General features: G+C 48.9%; 1 protein-coding gene across 2 annotated transcripts in view; it reads left to right on the top strand.

The window, feature by feature from the left end:
* The window catches only part of LOC125703072 (S-adenosyl-L-methionine-dependent tRNA 4-demethylwyosine synthase TYW1-like), an 83,026-nt gene extending 62,719 nt beyond the window's left edge, over nt 1-20,307 (top strand). For both annotated transcript variants that reach the window (XM_048967087.1, XM_048967088.1), the window contains exons 14-16: nt 4,987-5,097; nt 11,316-11,483; nt 19,923-20,307. In XM_048967087.1, coding sequence (XP_048823044.1) covers nt 4,987-5,097; nt 11,316-11,483; nt 19,923-20,144 — 501 coding nt within the window. In that variant the 3' untranslated portion in view covers nt 20,145-20,307. The remainder of the gene's footprint in view (nt 1-4,986; nt 5,098-11,315; nt 11,484-19,922) is intronic.
* The last annotated feature ends 299 nt before the right edge of the window (nt 20,308-20,606 follow it).

Here is a 20,606-nt window from a genome sequence, read left to right as displayed (position 1 = left end):
GGGTAGTTTGGGAAGAAGGCACTAAGAGCTGCCTGCAGGGCAAATCCTGCTTTTCACCAGGTTGGTTCTTCACTCCTCTGTCTGAGGTGTTCATTATGGCACAGAAGGCCAAGCTGGTCCTTTTTGGGCCTTGTTATATAAGCATGACCATTGCTACATCACTTTAGAATGCACTGAGGAGTAGTGGTGCCCCTGCTCAGTGTGCTGCTGTGTGTCCTCCAAAGAATGAGGAAAGTGAAAGACGTGGGGAAGGGCAGCCAGTCCTACCAAAGGCGTGCTCCACATTTTCCTTGTCTGAAGATATTTCTTGGTCAGTAATCTGGGCCTTTGATGGACCAACCACTACCTGTAGTCCAGCACTGCTGTATTTTAGAGAATTCTGCTGTGATAATCGTAGCGAGGTCTGGGAAGGTGAAGGCTATTTGTGTATAATTGCTGAGTCTTTCCTTTATCTGGGGCTCCAAGTCCTTCTCCAAGGGCTCCCTCAAGGAGTTCTTGCAGTCTGTATTCATAGCTGGCATTGCCTGACCCAAGGGCAGCACTGTGTGCTTGGCTTTGTTGAGCTCTTCTGCTTCACATGGACCTGGGCAGGCCTGGGGCTCCCTGGATGGCATCCCTTCCTTCTTTCCAGGCTGGGCACTAAATGCTCCATGCTCTGCTTGCAGTGGCCTTGCTGTGCTCCTTGTAGAACAGAGGAGGAGATCCTGCACAGCAGAGTCCAGTGCCTTGCCTTGCAGGGGGTCTGCAGCTTCATTAGGTTCCTAACTGCAAAAATAATCATGTTAATAGCCCGTTACTTGGGTGTTCCCTTTCACAGATCAGCTTTTTGTAGAGCACGATCTTCAGCCACGATCTCCACCAGGAAAAGGCTGAAAATTGCTGATGGATGGCTCCCAATTTGCACAGCTTGATTAGTGTAATGGCTCAGAGCAGCAGGATGCTGCTGCTGTGATGCACTCCCAGATTTTATTGTATTCTCTTCTGCAAGTTAATTCTGACTTCCCCAGCCCTGAATGGCTTTGCTTTAGCACACCTGGCTGCTCCTTTCCCTGTGCTCCTGGTTCTTCGCTGGTTGTCTGCCCTCCCCTTGGCTGCAGCCTGCAGGAAGGGCAGTAGGGCTCCTGCTGTGCTGAGGCTGCTCAGACACAGTGCATGTGCTTCCCATTGCCACCCCAGACCCTTTTGTTGTGCAGCCTGTGCCTGACCAAAGGGAGCATTCTCTGAAGCACTGAATTGCTCACTGGGAAGGTGCTGCCCTTGCTCCTCACCCCACAAGAGACTTTGCAAGAACCTGTTGTTGCACTGTCCTGGCAGTGATGCAGTTTGCTGTCCTTCAGCTTGTGCCTATCCTCCCTTTCCCTTGCTCTTGGAAGGGTCCTCTTGCACCAGGTATTTCCTTACAAGCACATCTTGTTTCCTCTTCCATCCCCTTTCCTTTGCCACCCCCTGCCCTGCTCCAGCGCTTGGCCATCCATGTGTTGGGCTCCATGTTCCCGAGGTTTGTTGCTGTATTAACTTTCTTTTACACACGTGTTATTCTAAAGTGAATCCAGGTTATTTTTCCTGGAAACATGGGGCAAAAAGCATCACAGTCTGTTTTTATATCCCGGTGTTTTAGATCATTAAATTCTCTGGGTTTAAGCTCTTATTTCTTGATTTTAGTGCTTAGGAGGATCTCCTGGGGCCCTATTGTACAACCAAATACAAATAATCTATTAATAAAACAGCACTGTGTGTTTGTAGGGATTATTTTGCAGCATTAGCCCCTCAGTCCTTCTGATCTGGTGTTTCTGCCAGTATGGAAAGGGCATTAAACTATTAGAGAGTATCCAGAGGAGAGCTATGGAGATGGGGAAAGATCTGGAGGACCGTGGCGCTGAGTTGCTGGAGCTCAAGGACTGGTTGGGCAATGCTCTCACACATAGGGTTTGTGTTTTGGGTGGTGGTGTTGAGACCAGGGGTTGGATTCAATGATCTTTGTGTGCCCATCCAACTTGGGGTGTTATTCTTTAACTCTGTGGATCTTTTGACAAGCCTTTATGCCAGAAGGTCCTGCTGACAGCCTTAAGTGCAGGATTGCCTGATAAGAACCAAGTGCATTTGTTTCTTTTTTAACAACCGTGTTTGTTAATCTGCAAGCTGATTTCACGCATGCTTGAGTAGAAAAGCCTTGTGGTTATTTATTTTTAAAATGCATTGCTTCTGTTCTGCTCTGACAGGGGATGTGAGCAGCTCGCTCCTGAGCCACAGGCAGTGCCCCAGGGGGGTCACCTGTAGGCTGTGGGTGCTGTTGGCACATTGCCTTGCCTGCAGAGACAGGGGGGTGACAGTGTCATTAATCTGCTGGAGCTACCCATAGGTATATTGATAATAGTCTTTCTGCTTAATTCCAGCCCTTGAGACCAGTTTCTGCCTGGGCCTGTCTCCAGCATCCCATTACCTGTATGTTGTCTTCATGTTCACCCAATAAGGAGTGTCAGCTACACCGAGATCAAGCAGATTCGTAACACTTTGCCCCACGTCCCACCAAAGATTGCCCGTGTTTCTTTGCTCCCTGTCAGTAGGGCTTTCTGTCGTCCTGTTATTTCTCCCTCCATGATGCAGCACAGTCACACTCACTCCTCTTCTACTTTAGCAGGAGGGATTTGCCCCAGTTGCTTCTTGTCAAGTTTCTCTTTCCATACCCAACTCAGGCATGTGGGAATCTGCTCTTAATGTGAGCCCCAGATAGAATCATTAAGGTTGGAAAAGTCCTCTGAGATAAGTCCAACCCCAGCCTATCCCACCATGCCCATAAGCACATCCCTCAGTGCCGCATCTCCGTGGCTTTGGAACACCTCGGGGATGGTGACCATCACCTGGGCAGCTGTGCCACTGCAGCACCCCTTTTTCAGAGAATAAATTCTTCTCAATATCCAACCTGATCATCTGGCACAACCTGGGGCCTCGTGTCCTATGGGTGACCCACTACTGAAATAACCGGCTGGAAGGTGATGCGCTGTGTTGGACTGCAGTGGGATGCAATCCTTGGGGCTGGCCATGCTAGCTGGGTCTGTCGGTGGGCTCTGAAGGCTGCTGCTGGGGTGGGACTCTGTTTATTGCTGCCTGCCTTTGTTTACCAGTGAGAGCTGACCTTTGGGGAGACATTTCTCGACTAATTGGGTGCCTAATCATATCAGGCGATTGATGGGCCTGCATGTATCAGTTGTTCTCTTGTTAAATATTTTCCCTCTGGTTTCTTCTTTCCTTGTTAGATGGTAAATGATGCATTTATTTTTGCAGCCTCTCATTTCTCGGTATGTTTTTATAAGCTACGTGTAAAGCAGAGGCTATGTGTTTCAATTCACGTAATTGACCTTCAGTAATCATTCTCTCAGTAGTTCTTTAATTAAAGCCACTCTTCCATAGGCTTACATTAAAGACACTGCATTACAAAATTATTTTTCTCAAAACATCATTGGATCCTTTCAGGAATCTTTGTTTGTCTCCTGGTGCTTGAGGACGTTGGGCTGTGGGCAGTGGGTGCATTGGGAGCTCTCTGTGCCCAGCAGCCAAAGGATTTGTCCCTTGCTGTTCTCATGTTGCTCACAGACCAGAGGCATGATGAGAAGTAGAACAGGGCTGGATTTGAGGCAGGCGGTGGGAAATGTGCACTTGATTTGGGGAGGGGTGTTGGGGTGTGTTTTTAATAGAGCCCTTGAGCTCAGTGCCTGGGATTTGCTCCTGGCATGTGGGATGCTGCAAGCAAGTAAAGATTTGATGTTTTGTGATGAGAAGCTGTTTGATAGCGGGTGTCCTTATGGTCTCATTATTCTCTGTTGGAAAAAAATAATGGGATAAGCTGAATAGTGTGCATGCTTACCCCAACTGGTTGTTGGCTTGGGGCAACCTTGTGTCACAGGCGCCTTACAGGCAATAGGTAAGGGAGAATCTCTTAATTCAAGGAATGGATGCATGGAATCATAGAAGGGCTTGGGTTGGAAGGAGCCCCAAAGATCATCAAATTCCAACCCCCTGCCAAAGGTAGGGCCACCAACCTCCAGGTCTCACACTAGATCAGGTTGTCCAGGGCCCATCCAACCTGGTCTTGAACATCTCCAGGGATGGAGCATCCACAACCTCTCTGGGCAGCCTGTTCCAGCACCTCACCGCTCTGTGAGGAACTTCACCCTGGCACCTGAGTCTCTTAATTCGATCCCTTAATTGAAGGAATCTCTTAGATTCAAGGAATAACTCCAAGGAAAAGTTCTCGGGGTGCTGTCTGGAGCTGTGCATGGGGATAAACCAGGCAGTCTGAGGACGCGTTGGTGTGGTAAGCAGTGGCGGTGGTGCCCAGCTGGCTCTGCACAGGGGTGGTGCTGCTCCCATAGCTGCCAGCACTCTTCGTGCTGTGTTTGTTCCTGGTGCTGTGCTCTGCACTTTTTTTGACAGCAAATCATAAGCACAGGGCATTGCCAGTGCTTCCTGGTTGGGATTTTCAGTGGTCGCTTTGTGCTTCCGATAACATTCTGCATGACCAACCACAGGAGAGTCTTTTCTCTGCCGTGTTGTACCTCATGTGCTGGAAGAGTTATCAGGCATTGATCTCAGTGTTCTCAGCAGTGACCAAGCCAGGCGATCCAGCTGGAGGAGAGAAAACAGCTGCAGAGCAGCTCATGGGAAGATTTTATGCCTGCGGAAGCAAATCAAAGAGAAACCTCCTGGTTATTTTCCCATTAAGCAAAAGCTCCCGTGGAAATGAAGTGCCTGGGTTTTATAGAGAGAAGATGAGGCTCCGCAGAGCAGAAGGTGCCTGGCTCACAGCTGCCTCCTTCAGACAACAAGTCAGGTGGCTCTGGGTCTGGGTCTGCTCTGTTTTATCCTCTGTCTTCTTGGAATAAACAAATGGGTTCTTTTTTCCTCTTAGAAGCAGTGTGGGAGATGGGATCATCATCCCTGTGTCAATGCTGCTGGTGTAATTTCCTTTTCCATTTTTTCATTTTCCAGCAACAGCGCACAGTCTATAGGCTGACGTTGGTGAAAGCTTGGAATGTGGATGAGCTCAAAGCCTACGCTGACCTGGTGTCCCTCGGAAAGCCAGACTTCATCGAGGTCAAGGTGAGCTGCACGGAGCTGCTTTTGCCATCAGTATTTTCCCTTTCTCCTCCTGTTTTCCCACACACAGAGTCAGTGTTACATGATCAAACACGGTTCCTCTGTGAGGTGCAGGGAGCTTATCTCTTGCTTTTAACACGAGGCAGACAGGTTTCCAATACGTTATGTGTGTATTTGCTGTAGTCCTTAGTGTTCTGCACTACCAGCCTCGTAGCAGCAGGCATCAATTTCTGCCCAACAGAACCATAACCCCAGGTCTTTTTTGTATTCCTCACAAAAGCAGAGAGAGATAAATAGTTTTAGACTTGCTTCTTTTATATCAACCAGCATTATAAGCAAAATACTCGGGGACAAGCTGATAGTTTGTGGTATTATTCTTCCCATCCTGGTCTCAAATTCTGCTGGGGGGTAAGGTGATAATGTCTGCCTGGTTGACGTGGAATTGATCAGGCAGTGTGAAACAGGAAGAAATACTGCCCTGGGGCCTGGAGGAGCTGCTAACAGCAGCACATGAGATACAGGAGGGCAGGAGGTGTTTTATCTTGGGATTAATCAATTTAGTATATAGAGAACATAGAAAAGACAAATCACAGTGCGTTGTGCAAAGAATCATTACCAGTGTTTCCTTCCAGCAGCTCCCCTGCAGACCTGCACATCTACCTTGCTCTGCCTGTGTTCATCTCCATTGCTTCCGTCCTTTTTTCTCTTTCCTTTTTCTCTTCCCCTTTTTTTGAAACCTTTATTAAATGCTGCTTTCAAGAAGTATCTGGAGTTGGCAGCAACTTCCTTATGAAACAAAACCCGAAGCTTTTTGATCTTACTGGGATGGAGCGTTCTTCTTGAGCGTGCTGCTGAAGTTGAAGGCTTAATACAGAGTAAGATGTTGAGTGCACTTGGGGACAAAAAAAGCAGCTTTATGATGCCTATCAGACTGGTTTATGTTCCTTAAATAAAACCTATCAGCAGAACTGCTGCTGTGGGACCCTCCCAGCCCATGTCTGTTCCCTGTCTCACTGCACCAAGGAGGGCAGAGAGGAGGGGAGGCTGTATGTGTTGCTTCCATTCTCTGTCGTGTGTAGAGACTTCAATTAGTCAAATGAAACAGGTGTAAGTTAATCAGTGTTGGAGTGCAGGCTCCCCAGAACACTCTCCAGGGCAAACATCTGCCTGCAGGGCTGCAGTTCCCTCTGCCTGACAGCAGTGGAGAGATCAGCATTCTCTGCAAGCCTTTCCTAGCAGAACCACACCAGGACTGTAGGAAGTAGGTGAGGAAGAAGCCCCTCGAGGTGGTCGGAGGTGTTCCCCTGCTTGGATCTAAATGGAGGCTCTGTCAATGCTGCAGGACCAGCCTCTCCCAGCCCTGGGTCTGGCAGGATGCTGACCTTGGCCAGCTCATGCTTTGTCCTCCTGTGTAACCCTCGTGCCTCAGCTTCTTCCTCCTCACCTGGCCAGGTGTTGTGCCGTGGCCATGGAAGCCCTCTGCAGGTGGCACGATGAAACTCTCCTGGCTTGGAAATCCCAACAGCTCAGCCACACACAGAACTCAGGGTAAAGCCTTTCCAAAGGATGCTGCACACATTTCCCTTGTCTCTGCTAGCCTCCGTGCTTAGGCTGGAGGTGGTGGGGAGGGAGCCTGCCTTCCCTCTCCCAACTTTTGGTGGCAAATCATCTCTTGAAAACATCAGGAATGTTTTTGGTGGCTTTCTGGACCGGGGAATTCACTTGATGCTGAGTTGTGTTTAAACAGAGCTGATAGCGATGCCACTCCCAGGCTTGCGTATGGGATGCTGTCATGCAGGAGCCAAGTGTTAATGAATCTGAATGGTGTGTGGTTAGGACCTGTTCTGTTTCTTCACCACCACCCCAGTGAGATAGGTGAAGAAGGCAAAGCCCAGGTCCTGCTTGAAGCAAGTAAACAACAAACACTGCAAGATCCTGCGAAGCATCTGCCAGAAGACGAGGCTCATCTCTGTGGGATTTCCTGGTTAAAAACTTGAGATAAATGACATTCATTTAAAATGAATGTAGCTAATCTCCTGTTGCTCCAGAGAGGCTCATGAGGTGGAGTGGGTAGAGATTTAGATTCTCGCAGGGCTTAATACTTGTTCTCATTTACATGAGTATCTTACAGCAGCGGAACTCTGCAGGACCCTATTCTCTTACTTAAGCCAATAGAAGTTAGCAGTGATTGCTGGTGTGCAGAACCCAAGGAAAGGAAGAATCTGTTGTGGTTATTAAATACACATCGATTTTATTTACTGTTTTAGTCTGTTTTAATGCCTTGCCATTGCTATTGCAGTTAAGCAAGGTTTATGGCTGTATTTAGGAGCCAGAGAGTGCAACTCACCTTTTCACAATAGCAAGCATCACAGAACACTCATTTTGTCCTAAAAGCCGGAGGCTTTGGTTAACACACAGGATGTTACCACCTGCTTTCTTAAACCAAAACAGAAGAAGTATTCAGAAGGGAAATGCAAGAGCCTGCCTGGTTTGTCCCCCCTTCAAGGGCTGCTTGTACTGTGGTGCTCAGGCAGGGCAGAAGGGATTTGTGGCACCACACAGAACTTCTTCAGCCTTCCTGCCCTCAGCATTCAGCTGCCTGAAAGCACCTGTGGCTGTGCTCACGTCCTGCAGGGCTAGGATTGAGGCTGTGGGCTGCAGCTCCAGCTCTTGGCATCTGAGGCTTTGCTGTGAAGTTCAAATGACCCAGTATGAGAGGAAGGACCAGAGGGACAGCTCTCTCCCAGCCTGCTCACTCTTGTCATCTTAAACAGTAAAGATGACTTAAGTGCTTAAAATAACGAGGAAAGTGAGCTCTGCTTTAATGAGTTTTTAATTACATGCACCAGTAGGCGATTGCCCCACCTGTCAAGGAGCTGCTCAGAGCTTTGGTGACATTCTAGACTGTTTAGATGTTAAAGTTAAAATCACCTGCCCTCATGCTTGCTATAAAACAAGTCCAAACTATGTATTACATCTTGGGAAAGAAAACAACCCAGCACGACATGCATGGCATTCTCCCCAAGCTGCAAGCTATAGGTCTGCAAGTATCCTTGCACCGTGTTTGGGGCAGGAGGCACGGGGCTGCTTCTGGTAGGTGCTGAGCAGCCTCTGGTGCTTTAATTATTAACAGCTGGGTGAGAGAGGCAGGCAGCCAGCTTGCTGTTTCTGCTGGTTCAGCTAGAAGTTGCTAACAGATGTATGTGAGGAGTTTGGCTTGGCAGCAGTGTGCTTTTCGTGCCTGGAGCACCTAGCAAGGCCTGATAACAAGCTTCATTGCTAACACAGGTGAGTGATTAAATCTCAAGTGTGGAAGTGAAGCTGCCACGTTGTTCCATTGAAAAGCCAATCTTCAGGCCAGCCTGCATTTTATTAGAAAGGCTTTTCTGAAATTGAGGAGGAAATTCTGGAGCCCAGGTGTGAAGACAAGCGTGGTGCAAATCCAGGCTTCAGTAGGTGGCTCTCATGCTTAAATAAAGGTTAGCAGCCAAAGTAAATAGGAAGCAGAATGCGTGGTGAGGGCTGGTGAGGAGAGTTTTCATCCAGCATTTCAGAGCTCAGCTTCTGCACGGCGCTCCTTGGGCCTGAAGGAAGTCAGTGCAGATCTGTGGGCTGTTGCTGTGGACGTGCAGTGTGTCTGGAGGGCTGGTGCTAAATGTTGGGGTAACATGGCAGAACCAACCATTGCCATCCCTGCTCTTCAGATCTAACTGACACAAACAAACAAGCGTCCTTTGTTACATCAGCTTGAAAGTGACTATTAAAAACAAAGAGCAGCCAACGAGGCCAAATCCGTTCCAGCAAGGAGCAGACATGCATGAGAGCTTGTGTATGTAATTTGGACAGTGCTGATGCTCAAATCGTAAGCATTTTTATTGCAGGGTGTAGGATCTATCAACATCTCATTTGAGGCCTTTTATGTTCGTCTCGGGGCAGGGCTGCCCTGCTCCTGGAGCTCTGCAGTCCAGGGGCACTCAGCCAACGCTTTGCTGCTGTTAATTCACGGAAGCCTCAATTGAGCACATGTATAATTTGTGTGCTTGGAGTAGTAAAAAAAAAAAAAAAGTAATAATAATAATAATAATACTGCATTCCCTCAGTCAGCAGTTCAGTTGGGAAGGCTGCTTGGCGGCGTCGTGCACTCCTTGTTCTGTTACAGGAGCAGTGCATGGTGCTGTGCATTCCCACCAACGTAACCAGGAACGTTTGAATGCTTTCCAAAGGCCTCTGCATTTGCAGGCGTTTGTCCAAAACATTGCAAAGATGCTAAAGAGCAGCATTAAGGAATAATGAAGAGGCAGCATCGCTGATGTTTCTACTGCAGGGAATTTGGCATAAGCGTGGGGCTGTACAAGGGAATGGTTCCCTTTTTAATACTTGAGGTCTTAAGAACTGTCTCCGTGTATTACTGACAAATATAACCGCCCTAATCAAACTGTTTGCATCCTTTAAGTGGTATCAGTGCTCTTAATTAACTCAAGTTTTAAGAAGTTGGGGAAGTTGAAAGCTGACATGCTTTCATTCGGCGCGCTGCTAAGCTGATTTTCATTGATTTGTGCGCAGGCATTAATCAGCCACCCGAGCACTCCGTTATTCCATTTGCCACTGCGCTTTCTTTCCTTGTAAATGATATCTTTTGAAGTTTATTAAAAGAATGAGTCATGCTGTAGCTTCCTCAGAATCTTCCCCCTCTGTAAGTCAGCCGTTTTTCGTGCTGCTCCAATCATCGTCTGCACAACGAGCGCGGGACAAGGCTGCTGTATGGAGCTGAACCTTGCAGGTACATATCCCATCAGTTGCTGCTCACATAAGAGAGCACTTAAAGTCTTTTTCACACTTTTAGAGCCAGGCTCAAAAAATGAATGTGCTTCCCTAAGCAATGCTCCCCTGACTCGTCTGCTGTTGTGCACAGCCAGCCTGCTCCTGCCTCAGCCCTGAGTTATGGCACAGCTTTGATATCCCCTGCTTGGGTAGATTGATAGAGGAGGGCATTGTGAATGTAAGGGAGAAAGTAATTGCTTCTAAAACTTGCACAGTTCCTAATCAGCGTGAATCTGTTTCTTTGTAACTCTCTTAAAGTGTCTGCCCTGCAGCGTGGCTCACCTTGCTCCAGTTGTGTTTGCAAAGGATCTGTCTGTGTTTATTGCTGGATGTGGCATGTTTGACTTTAACGGTGCTGAATGAGGTCCTGGGAGCAGGTGCCGTAAACGTGACATGGGCACAGATGCCACGCAGGGAGGTGGAAGTGTTCTGCAGAGGGAAAACGTGAGCATGCTGAACAGAGTCATCCATAAAACTGTGTGTGCTCTGTTGTAAAGACCAGTGCTTGATGGGATTTTGTGCTTGGAATAAAACAGCAGAGGCAGGGAGTGGAGGTGGTGAGTTCAGGGGACCTGGGCTTCTGTCTGGAAGCAGAGCTAGGCTTCCTAATGAGCTTGTGACCTGTGCTGTGCCCCTCAGCCTTGTTGTATCAGGAATGGCAGAAATAAGAGAAACCACACTTCAGCAAGCTGTGCACTGCTGAGCTAATGTAGGAGAATTTCACTAATGCAATTAGAGATGGAGTAAAGCAGAAGTGAAATTGAGGGCACGACTAAGATTTAAATCAGTGGTTGAGGACATTCAAGTGGTCAGATCTCCGAATTGAAGTAACAGCAGATCTCAAAGTGAAGAGCCCAAAGTTAGCAGCAACTTTGTCTGCTCAGGCTTCCAACTTCTGCTTGCAGATGTCTTTTCCTTGCTTGCTTTGGAAAGAAGGGCATCTTCATGCTCCTGGCTCAAGCTGCTCCTTTCTCCCACTAAGCCACATCTCTGCCAACTCTGGCTTTGCTGCCCCATAGAGCTCTGCCCTTGGGCACGTGGAGGAACAATGATTTTTCTAATGCCTTCCTTACAGAAAGGTGGGAGGATCCTATTCTGTCTACAAAAAGGTGAGTAGTTGGGAAGAACCTTGTGATCTCCAGGTCCAAACAAGTAAGGAACGTTGAGCGCTTTGTGCCCTTCTATCAGCTGCAGAAGCACACAGCCCAGGTTGCACTTCTTTGGGTCTTATCTCATGGCACCACTGCTGGGGAAGGCTGAGCACGCTGCTCCCAGCACACCAAGGGACAGCCAGGTTTGAGGCCATCCCTGAATCTACGTTCTTATCCACGAAGGAAGGCAGAACAGACCTGACCTTGAAGCGCTGAGCCGCCGCTGACTGTCCCCTTGTTTCTCCCCAGGGGGTGACGTACTGCGGCGACAGCTCGGCCAGCAGCCTCACCATGGCCAACGTCCCCTGGCACGAGGAGGTCGTGCACTTTGTCCAGGAGCTGGCCAAGCTCCTCCCAGACTACGGCATCGCCTGTGAGCACGAGCATTCCAACTGCCTCCTGATAGCTCACAAAAAGGTGAGAGTCCTCCGTGCCGGGTGTGAGACCTTGGTGTGATGTGCGTTTGCCTTCTTCAGACTGCTTTTCCTCTCCAGCATTCAGGTGAATCTTTCTAGGGGCATGAAAATGCATGGTGGGTATTGCAGAGGGCTCATGAAACCACTGCAAGGCTTTAGGGGCTGGTGGTAGATCACAGCATGGCCACAGCAGTGCAAGGAAGAAACGTGTAACGGGTCCAGGAAGAACTTGTTGCTGTATCACTTGTGCTTCATCGCACTCTGTGCCTTGTGTTTTGAGAAAAGCCAAGAGCAAGCCCTGTGATTCTGTGAAACCACGTTGGGTCAGCTGATTTTGTCTCATTTCCTGATTTTTTTTCACCACATTTTGCTGTGGTGTGTACAGCTCAGTAGGGAAGTGATGCTTCAGATGAAGTTAGGGCTGTTTTTTCCCCCGTCTTGATCTTTGCAGCACCTACCAGAGCTCTACATCTCCTTACTCTTCAATCAGAGCCAGAATAACTTATTTTTCTTCTTCTGGAGAGGTAATTTTAACAAAAAACAGATTGATAGATGGCCGTTAACACTGTCTGCTTGCCTCTGTTGAATTGGAGCTGCTTTACTGCAAAGCTGTTTATCCACCCTGATGGTGGGGAAGAGGTTGTGGAGCTGCTGTCTGGTGGCAGCCCTCATGCAGGCCACACACGTCTCACAGCCCGGGTGTGTAAAATGTGCTTTAAATGTGGGCTCGTTCCTGAACGCCAGCACAAGTGAAATGCAAGTGGAATGCCAAGAAAGTAAGTAATTTTAAAGGATGCAGGATCTGAAAAATCCCAAGTGCAACCTGGCTTTCTGAGCTTAATAGAAAGATAAGAAATGAGTAGCACGCAGTCTGGGAGGAGCAGGCACTGTGCTAATTGCAGTGGTTTTGCTTTGCACGTGCTTTGCTCCTATTTGCTGAAGTCATGTGCTCTCTGTCTCCCTTTGCTTGACTGGGGCTGTGGTTTTAGTTTACACACGAGACACTTCTGACCGACCCCCAACACGCACAGGGAGGAACTGGTTAAAATCCCTGCTTGCAGAAGGTCTGAAATATGTTGAGTCGGCGCGTTGAAACAAGTAGAATCCCACTGTTGAAAACTTCTGTCCAGTTGCAAAACTTTCCTTGGTTTGCTGCTTTATGGGAACGGTTGTAAAGGAGCAAAGCGCTGACACCTGGCACTTCCTTTGTTTCAAGTCACCTTCGGGTTGCTTTTTTTACAGTCTCTTGGTTGTTGCCACTGGCAACTGTGCCTGTGCAAATGCAAATAATTCTTCTCTGAGGTGCAAGGCCCGGGGAAAGAAAGGAAACAGATTGCCACCTCACTTATTGATGCATAATTCAAGTAACACCGTTAGTAACAAGCACAGATTGATACCAGCCCAGGAGGAATTCAACAGCTGCTTTGCTTTCCAAAGCCATTAGGAGGGGGCGTCTTTTGGAAACAATCTATACTTGGTACTAAAACAACTAATAAAAAATAAATTTATTTCTATTACATTTAATTCAGAATTTCAGGCTCCAGTGGAGAATAAAATTTGTCAGTGTATATTATTTGCAGAAAACGTGTGCTCTGGGAAGGATCAAACTGCGGTGAGTAATGGCAAAATCAAAGGTGTCTTTAAAGAGTTAAGGAGTTGCAGGAAAAAGGTAATAAAAATCAGTTAAATATGTGATTTATTTCACTGGGTTCTGCTCCGTCTGAGGTTGGAGGTTTTCAAGCAATAGTAATAGTAATAATTCAGAACTCCGGTATTGAAGTGCTGCTGTGTGTGGACACATCAGGGGGTAACACAGCTTGATTGCAGCCCCATCTCTTTGACTTTGGAAGAGTTGTTGCTTGGCACCTACTCGTGTGCTTTGGGTGGAAATGAATGGGAGGAGATGGTGGTTTGCTCAGTGGTGCTCGTCACTCTCCATCAGCCAGGAGATCTCCCCAGCAGACACCAGTTCAGCCTTTTCCTGCCTGTTTTCCAGCACTGCCCTTGGGCTCTGGTGGGACTTAGCGACTTGACATCCCTGCTGCACTTGCGGGATGCTCAAGGCTGGATGAAAGGCACTGATGTTGTTCCATGCTGAGCATTTAGTCTATATTTAGGGAGGAAAAGGAAGCACTTAACTACCAGCTGCAGATTGCCTAACAAGGGTTACATTGGAGAAAAATAGTCCATCGCTTCTTATTCCCTTCCTTTGCCTTGAGAATCATTTGGAGAGTGTGAGCTGTCCCTGTGACCCTGCAGCCCAGATCCAGAGTCATAGAATGGCTTGGGTCAGAAGAGACCCCGAGGATCAGCAAGTTCCAACCCCCCTGCCGTACACAGGACCACTAACCTCCAGATCTGCTACTATACCAGGCTGCTCAGGGCCCCATCCAACCTGCTAAATGTGCTTATTCTCCCAAGGGTTACATTGGTGTTATCCATACCCCGTCCTGCTGCTTGTAGTGCACACAGGACAGGGTTGCTGCCCGTTGCAGGTCTCAGCTCCCACAGCACAGCCTGGCTGTGACGTCTCGCAGGTTTGGAGTTTTGTTCCACCCTTTCCAAATAGGAAGGTGGCTGTGCTGTGCTTGATCTGTTAGTTATTAAAAGGAGATCACAGCTCTGCTAAAGTAATCCATTTTTCATCCGCAGGAATTAAAACCGTCTGGATGCAGCGCCGGTGTAAATTGGCAGATGAGTTGTTCAGCTCAGCAGCAGGCACAGATTAAAAATTAAAAAAAAAAAAAAACCACCCTGCATTAAGGAGCCTGTTCTTTAGAACAGCTCACACAAGATTAGAGGTAATAAATAGAAGCAGAGGAGGGGTCCCACGAGTGTCTGGGGCCACAATCCCGCGTCCCAGCGTGGCTGCAGCACCGCAAGGTTCTCCATCTCCTGCACTGGGGCTGTGTGCTGCAGATGGGTCAGTTGCAACCTGCTGTTTTGTAACTTAATTAGCCTAATTTCTCCCACCCGGCTCTTGAGGTTACAGTTGGTAATGAAAAAGAGGAAGATTTTTAGTTTTTTGCAAGCTGTATGGCCCTGTTTAGGATTAATACAGTATTTCTCCTTTATTTTCTTTCCTGGAATGACTCCAGCTCTGTCACTTTTGCTGTTGAGTAAAGGGAGCCCTAAATAATTGTGAGCCTTAATTAGAAGAGAAACTGCATGTACTAGTGGATTATTTGTTTGACTTCAGAGAGCTTTGTAGTGGCAAAAGTACTCATAGCAGTCGCACGGTGCTGGTGTGTGCAGTCAGTAACACCCCTGGATGAGGGTGCAGGAGCCGTTGTGTTTATTGAAATGATCTTCAGGTTTGCATGAAGGAGCTCAGGACTGTGATAATAGGGATGATTTTCTGGCTGTCCCCCTTTCCAGGCACAGAGCAGCAGTAGGAAACCCTGAGCTGAAAGCAGCTGCGTTGCACGTGGGCAGCAGGACCTCCTCCCTGAGCAGCACAACCCATGGAGCATCACCCCGCACCTCTCCTCTTTTGGGACCCCAGAGCTCTCAAACATTGCAAAGCAGCCCTGAGAAGTGACGTGGGGCTGAAAGTGGGGCTGTGCCCCTCAGCAAGGGAACTGTAAAGGTCAGGCTTCACAGACCCAGCCCTGAGGCAGCAGTAGGGCCGTCCCATCCCAGCCTTGCTCTCTGCCTCTGTGCCTGTGATATTTAAATTCCTCCTGCATGTGAGAGCCCAGCTGCACCGTCTAGACAGCCCACGGCCCTCAGTGTGTTATGGAAAATCCAGATGTGCACAGGCCCCACCACATCTGGTTTGCAGACAGGTTCTCTGTGCTGTCTCTTCAGGACTGATGTGCTGCAGTGGAGCTGGGCTCGGTGAGTGGCCCTGCTCTCTGGTGGCAATGAGAATGCATGAGGAAAACAGTGATTGGTGTTGGCTTCAGTGTGCCCACTCCTGGCCAGAATTATTGCCTTATTCCCTGCCTGATGTCGCTGCGGATCGATGAGGTTTGCAGTGGGGATGCAGCCCACACCGCTGGCAGAGAGCTGTGTGGGTGCTGGGAAACACACAGCCCTAACTTTGACTTTCAAGAGCATAAGTATGGAAGGGAGGAACTGAACGCCAAAGGAACAAAAAGAAACCCCACTTTCTTAAGCGCAGAAGCACAAAGCCCCATTCCATCTCCCCAGAAGAATGCCTTTTCATTACCAGAAAAAGGATCTACTGGGCCTCAGCGAGGGAGGATGCTAGAATACAGGCTGGAGATACTATCTCCCTTTCCAAATACTTTCTTTCTTCTCGAGGGATATAAATGGAGGGGAGTAGTGTTGGCTTTTTCAATCCCTCTGTGCTTTTCAAGGCCCAGACAGCACAGGGAGTGTTGTGCTGCAGGCTCTGAACGCGCTGCTTGCCTTCACAACGAGAAGCAGGGAACCCAGCAGCCCTTGTGGATGGAGCAGCAGTTTGCTGGGCAAGCTGCAGTAGGGCAGAAGGCCTCATCCCTTCCAAACACCGGGGAGCAGAGCCAGCACCAGGTTGGTTGTAGTTGTTGGGATGGGACATAGAAGCACAGAGTAAGGAAGGAAGAATCCGTGCTGCCAGCCTCACAGCTCTGCTGCTGAGATCTGCTCTTGCAAAAGGCTCTTTAATGTTTCACGCTGTGTGCAAAGCAAAACGAGCATTGTTTGAAGTATTGGCTGTGACCAGTTGGTTTTTTTTTTAATGCTGGGAATTGGAAGTAGAAAAGCTGTTAAGGGATCTGAGCATCCTCCTGTATCACTGCAGCCGTGCCCTGTTTTCCCTGCTCGCCACTGATGGGTCTTTGTGCAGTCTTTAAGCTGCGTATAAAACTGCTGTGTTGAGCTGTTAAACACAGAGCCTGTGCCCAGGGAAGGATCCATCTGTTGCATCACAAGGTCTGTGCTTTTGCCCACGCAGCTGCAAGCAGCCAAAGAGCCATGGCAGGAACAGCCTGCTGCCCACTGATGCTCCCCGTGCTGGGCCATCCTGACCTGGGGACACACCTGTCTCATAGGGAATGAGCAGAGTGATGGTGCAGAGGAGCTGCCATTCAGCCTGTTTTCCTCCAAGGGGAATGCAGCACTGTTCTTGTTAGGACAAGCTCTGTGGGCTCTGGCCGATTTCTGTCCCTCAGCCTCGGTGTTTTGTGTCACCGTTTCCACCTCTCCTCTCTATTTCATCATTTTATATCAACTCCATGTTTATTTCTTGGTAATTACACATGTCTGGGCCAATGTAGTAAAGTGTCCCGTACATCTTTAGCCCCCAGATTGTTTATTCAGGTAGGTTGGTAGGAACTATATAGTGTGTGGCTCTTTGTCACGAATGTTGATGGGTTTATGTGGCGAGAACTCTCTGCACAGTCTAAATAAACAGCTCCAGATGTTCTGCAGAAGTTGATTTAAAGAAATGTCCTGTTCATATCCACCATTGTGAATGCGCCCATAGCACTGCAGCTCTGTGCTGTGGAACAGCTGCGTGGCTCTCAGCACTTGGTAGCGTGGAGGTGATGCTCAGCATGGGCACAGCTGTCTGGCCCCAATCTCTGACTGTCTGCTTTCAACTGACCATAAGGCCACAACAAGTTCCCCCCTCATTGTCTCCTTCTCTCATTCTTCCCATACCATAAGACCTGCGGAAATCAGGTTTTGTATTGCTGGGCGTGAGGGTCAGGCTGCATGGGATGCTGGGCAGTTCTGCTGCTTGTTGGCAGCCTTGGCCACAATGGGGGTTGGAGCCCCTTCCAACCTAAGCCCTTCTGTGATCCTGGATGGAGGAGCCCACATTGGGACCTTGGGGACACAGGGACGAGGGCTCTGGGGACAGCAAGCACCAGCCCCAGTGTTGTCTCCAAGCCACAGGGAGATGCTGGGTATCCCTTTGCAGGCAGCACAGCCTCAGCACCTCTTGAAGAAGCTTTACTGCTTGTTTTATGATGCTAAAAAGGAAAAAACACCAGGGGAGGGTTCCAACTGTTTGTCTTTCCCCGATGTGTTTATCACCTTGTAAGACTTAACCAGGTAGCGAAGAATCCCATGAAACACCGCGCTGCGTTACTCTGAGCTAACTGTTAGATGGCTGTTGTGAAACAGTGCTGAGCCTTAAATCTTTCGTTATCTGCGGAATAATCATACAATTGTTGAAACCCCATCTGTAAATCTCGTGGGCCATTGAGGCTGTTCCACCCCGCCCTGCGTTGCTCTGGTTTTCATTCCTTTGCAGAAGTAAATGGATTCCGTGACACATGTGAGGGATGGCTCCCATTTCTGTGTGTTTTACTGCTGTGGTATCGCAGCAGTAAAAGAAATAATAAATATATTTAATATCATTTGATCTGCTTTTGTAACAAATCCCAGGCGGCCTTCGCTCGGTCAGCGGGGGGAGCAGCCTCGGTGTGCTGCTGTGCCTGGACCCAAAGCAAACAGTGTAATGTCTCCCATAGGTGACCCAGCCAAAGTTCAGGATGGGAGGGGTTAGCAAGAACCTGGGGAGTTGTTTTGGATGCTGGGAGCTGCTGTGGCCACAGAGAGCAGTGGAAAGATCCAGCTCCATCCAGAGAGGGGTTTTGTCCTCCAGAGGGCACGTGCACAGTTTTCCTTCCAAGGGTGAGGACCTGCAATGTGCCTTCTGGTGTGTGCAGTCAGGAACAGCCCTGGATGAGGGTGCAGGAGCTGTTGTGTTTATTGAAATGATCATCTGTCTTCAGGTTTGCATGAAGGAGCTCAGGATTGTGATAATAGGGATAATTTTCTGGCCCCTTGTTTTGGGGTAGGGTTTGGTGCTGTGCTTCCCTGTGTTCTCCTGGTGGATGTGGCCCCGCTTGCCCCACGGAAGAAGTTTCAGTGTGGGAGATGTTCAGCTTTACCCCGTTCTGCTGCTGGCCTTGTTGAAGGTTGTAGGAACTGGTAGCGCAGTGAAATACAGCTGTGGCACAACAGCAAGAGAACAGTTTGCTTTGGAAAGGAGAAAGCATCTCGTTGTCTCCCAGGAGCACATTTTGGGCTCCCACCCCCTACAAGGCAGCATTTCCCCAGCAGGGATATTCTGCTGGGGCTGGGAGGGATGCAGCATCTCTGCCCTTTGGGGATGGGGCTGAGCACCCACATTCTGCAGCTCGGGCACCATGGGCTGTGCAGCAGAAGCTCATCTCAGCCCCTCTGCGTGGCATAGGCATCCAACTGCAGCTTTGTCTGTAGGTGAAGGTCTGCAGGGTCCCCTCCCCTCCTGAGATGAGAGCATCCCAGGGATTTTTGAGGAAGCAGCCTCTCCAGAATGACCTCCTCAGCCAATCTCAGGTCTGAGCTGCGTTTCTGTTCTTTATGAGAAAGGTTTCTCTTAGCTGGCCTGGAGTCTGTCATCGTGGCAGTGAACTGAACTGGCTGTGTGCTAAGCAGCTCTGCCTTGTGATGAGAGCCTCAGCTCCTGGGTGCTGGAGGCTTTTTGCTCCCTGCTTCCCTGCAGCCCCGCATCCCTGCCCTGTGCAAGGACTCCTCCTGCGAGAACTCACTGCAATTGCACAGCAGCAGATGAACATTGGCAAGCCTGGATTTGCCATTTTGCAGGTATCAGCAGTTTTTCCAACCAAAAAAGCTTTTAGCTCTTGGGCAGAAAGTCAAGTGCCATTTAAATGCATGGCCATCAGGTTTCAAAAAAAGCAGGGAGCCGGTATGTTTTCCCTCTTTTTTTTTTTTCTTTTTCTTTTTTTTTGGATGAAGTGCATAATAAGCTCTTAGCTCGGATAAATCCTAATTGAGGATTCAGTCAGAGCTGTTGCTAAATTAGCAGAGCGGGTCTGGGAGACAAATGTAGCTCCAACTTGTCAAAATAAGCAATTCTTAACATCTTTGCCTGGGAAGAGGATTCGTGTCTTTAAAACTCTTTATCTTTCCCCACTCCCAAATGCAGCCCTCCTGCCCCTTTCAGAAATCCCCCAAATCCTTTCCTTAAAAGCACGTGGCTCCGTTGTTGCTCCTGTGGGAGTTTGCAAAGCAGAGCTGAGAATTGGGTAGAAGCTGATGGTTGGAGTTGCAAATTGAGCTGGAAGGGACCTTAAAGGCCATCTTGTCCATCTCCCTGTGATGCACACAGACACCCACGGCTCCAGCCGTGCTCAGAGCCAGAAGGGATGGAAGGACACGTGGAAGGTTGAGGCAAAGCACCAACCAAAGCTTCCTGAAGTTACCTGCTGGTAGGGGCTGTGCCGAGTGACCAAAGCTGTAGTGCAAGTGGCTGTGTCCTGTGCTGTGTGCTTTGTGAGACCTCGCGGGTGAAGTCTCAGAAGCAGTGAGCTCCTGTTACTTGTCAACCCGAAGGCTTTTCTTTTTCCTCTTAAAGCTTTTATCTTCTGGAGCTTCTGGTTGGCTTCACACGGACCTTAATGTGCTTAGGAAAAGACTGCAGCTGAGCACACAGTTTAATCTGCACCCCTGACCTAACTGTATGCTCTTTCCCCAGTTCAAGATCAATGGTGACTGGTGCACGTGGATCGACTACGAGCGCTTCCAGGAGCTGGCGAGGGCACACGTGGACAGTGGGGGCACACAGACCTTCACAGCCACAGACTACACAGCCAGGACTCCACACTGGGCGCTCTTTGGGTCCAACCAGCGTGGCTTCGATCCCTTGGACGTGAGATACCAGCGGAGAGGCAAAGTGAGAGACGTCTCTGGGTGCTGATCATCGCCCATCTCCAGGCTGAGCCTTGGTCTCCATCTCCAACCTTGTTCACATAGACTTTCTGAAGTTTGATATTGAGGAGGGTAGAGCCTCTGTTGAACCCCGCCTTCCTGTTTTTTAGAGTTTCGTGCTTAGAAATATATACAGTGCTCTTTATCTCTGATGGATGGTGTGTGTGTTGACTGGCAGAGCAGAAGGGGGTGGTGTGTGTGAGCCCAGCCCAGCAGCTCAGAGCTCTGCGTCCATGAGTGTGAGTGTGAGTGGGATGTAACCCCTCCAGCAGTGTCTGTGCAGGTGAGGCTGCAGGCACACTGAGATCAGAAGCCTTGCTGGAGGTATCACTGTGCCAACAACAGCACGCTTACCTGTTTTTGAGCACTCATACCAATCACTGAGAAGCCCCATCTGAACCCCCAAAAGCTGAGGCTTTGGAATGGTGTGAGTGGCAGCAGCCCTATCAAT

Source organism: Lagopus muta, chromosome 20 (genome assembly GCF_023343835.1).
Source record: "Lagopus muta isolate bLagMut1 chromosome 20, bLagMut1 primary, whole genome shotgun sequence".
Classification (NCBI taxonomy): Eukaryota; Metazoa; Chordata; class Aves; order Galliformes; family Phasianidae; genus Lagopus; species Lagopus muta.
Note: the sequence above shows the minus strand (reverse complement) of the source record. Positions and strands in the feature narration are given on the sequence as shown.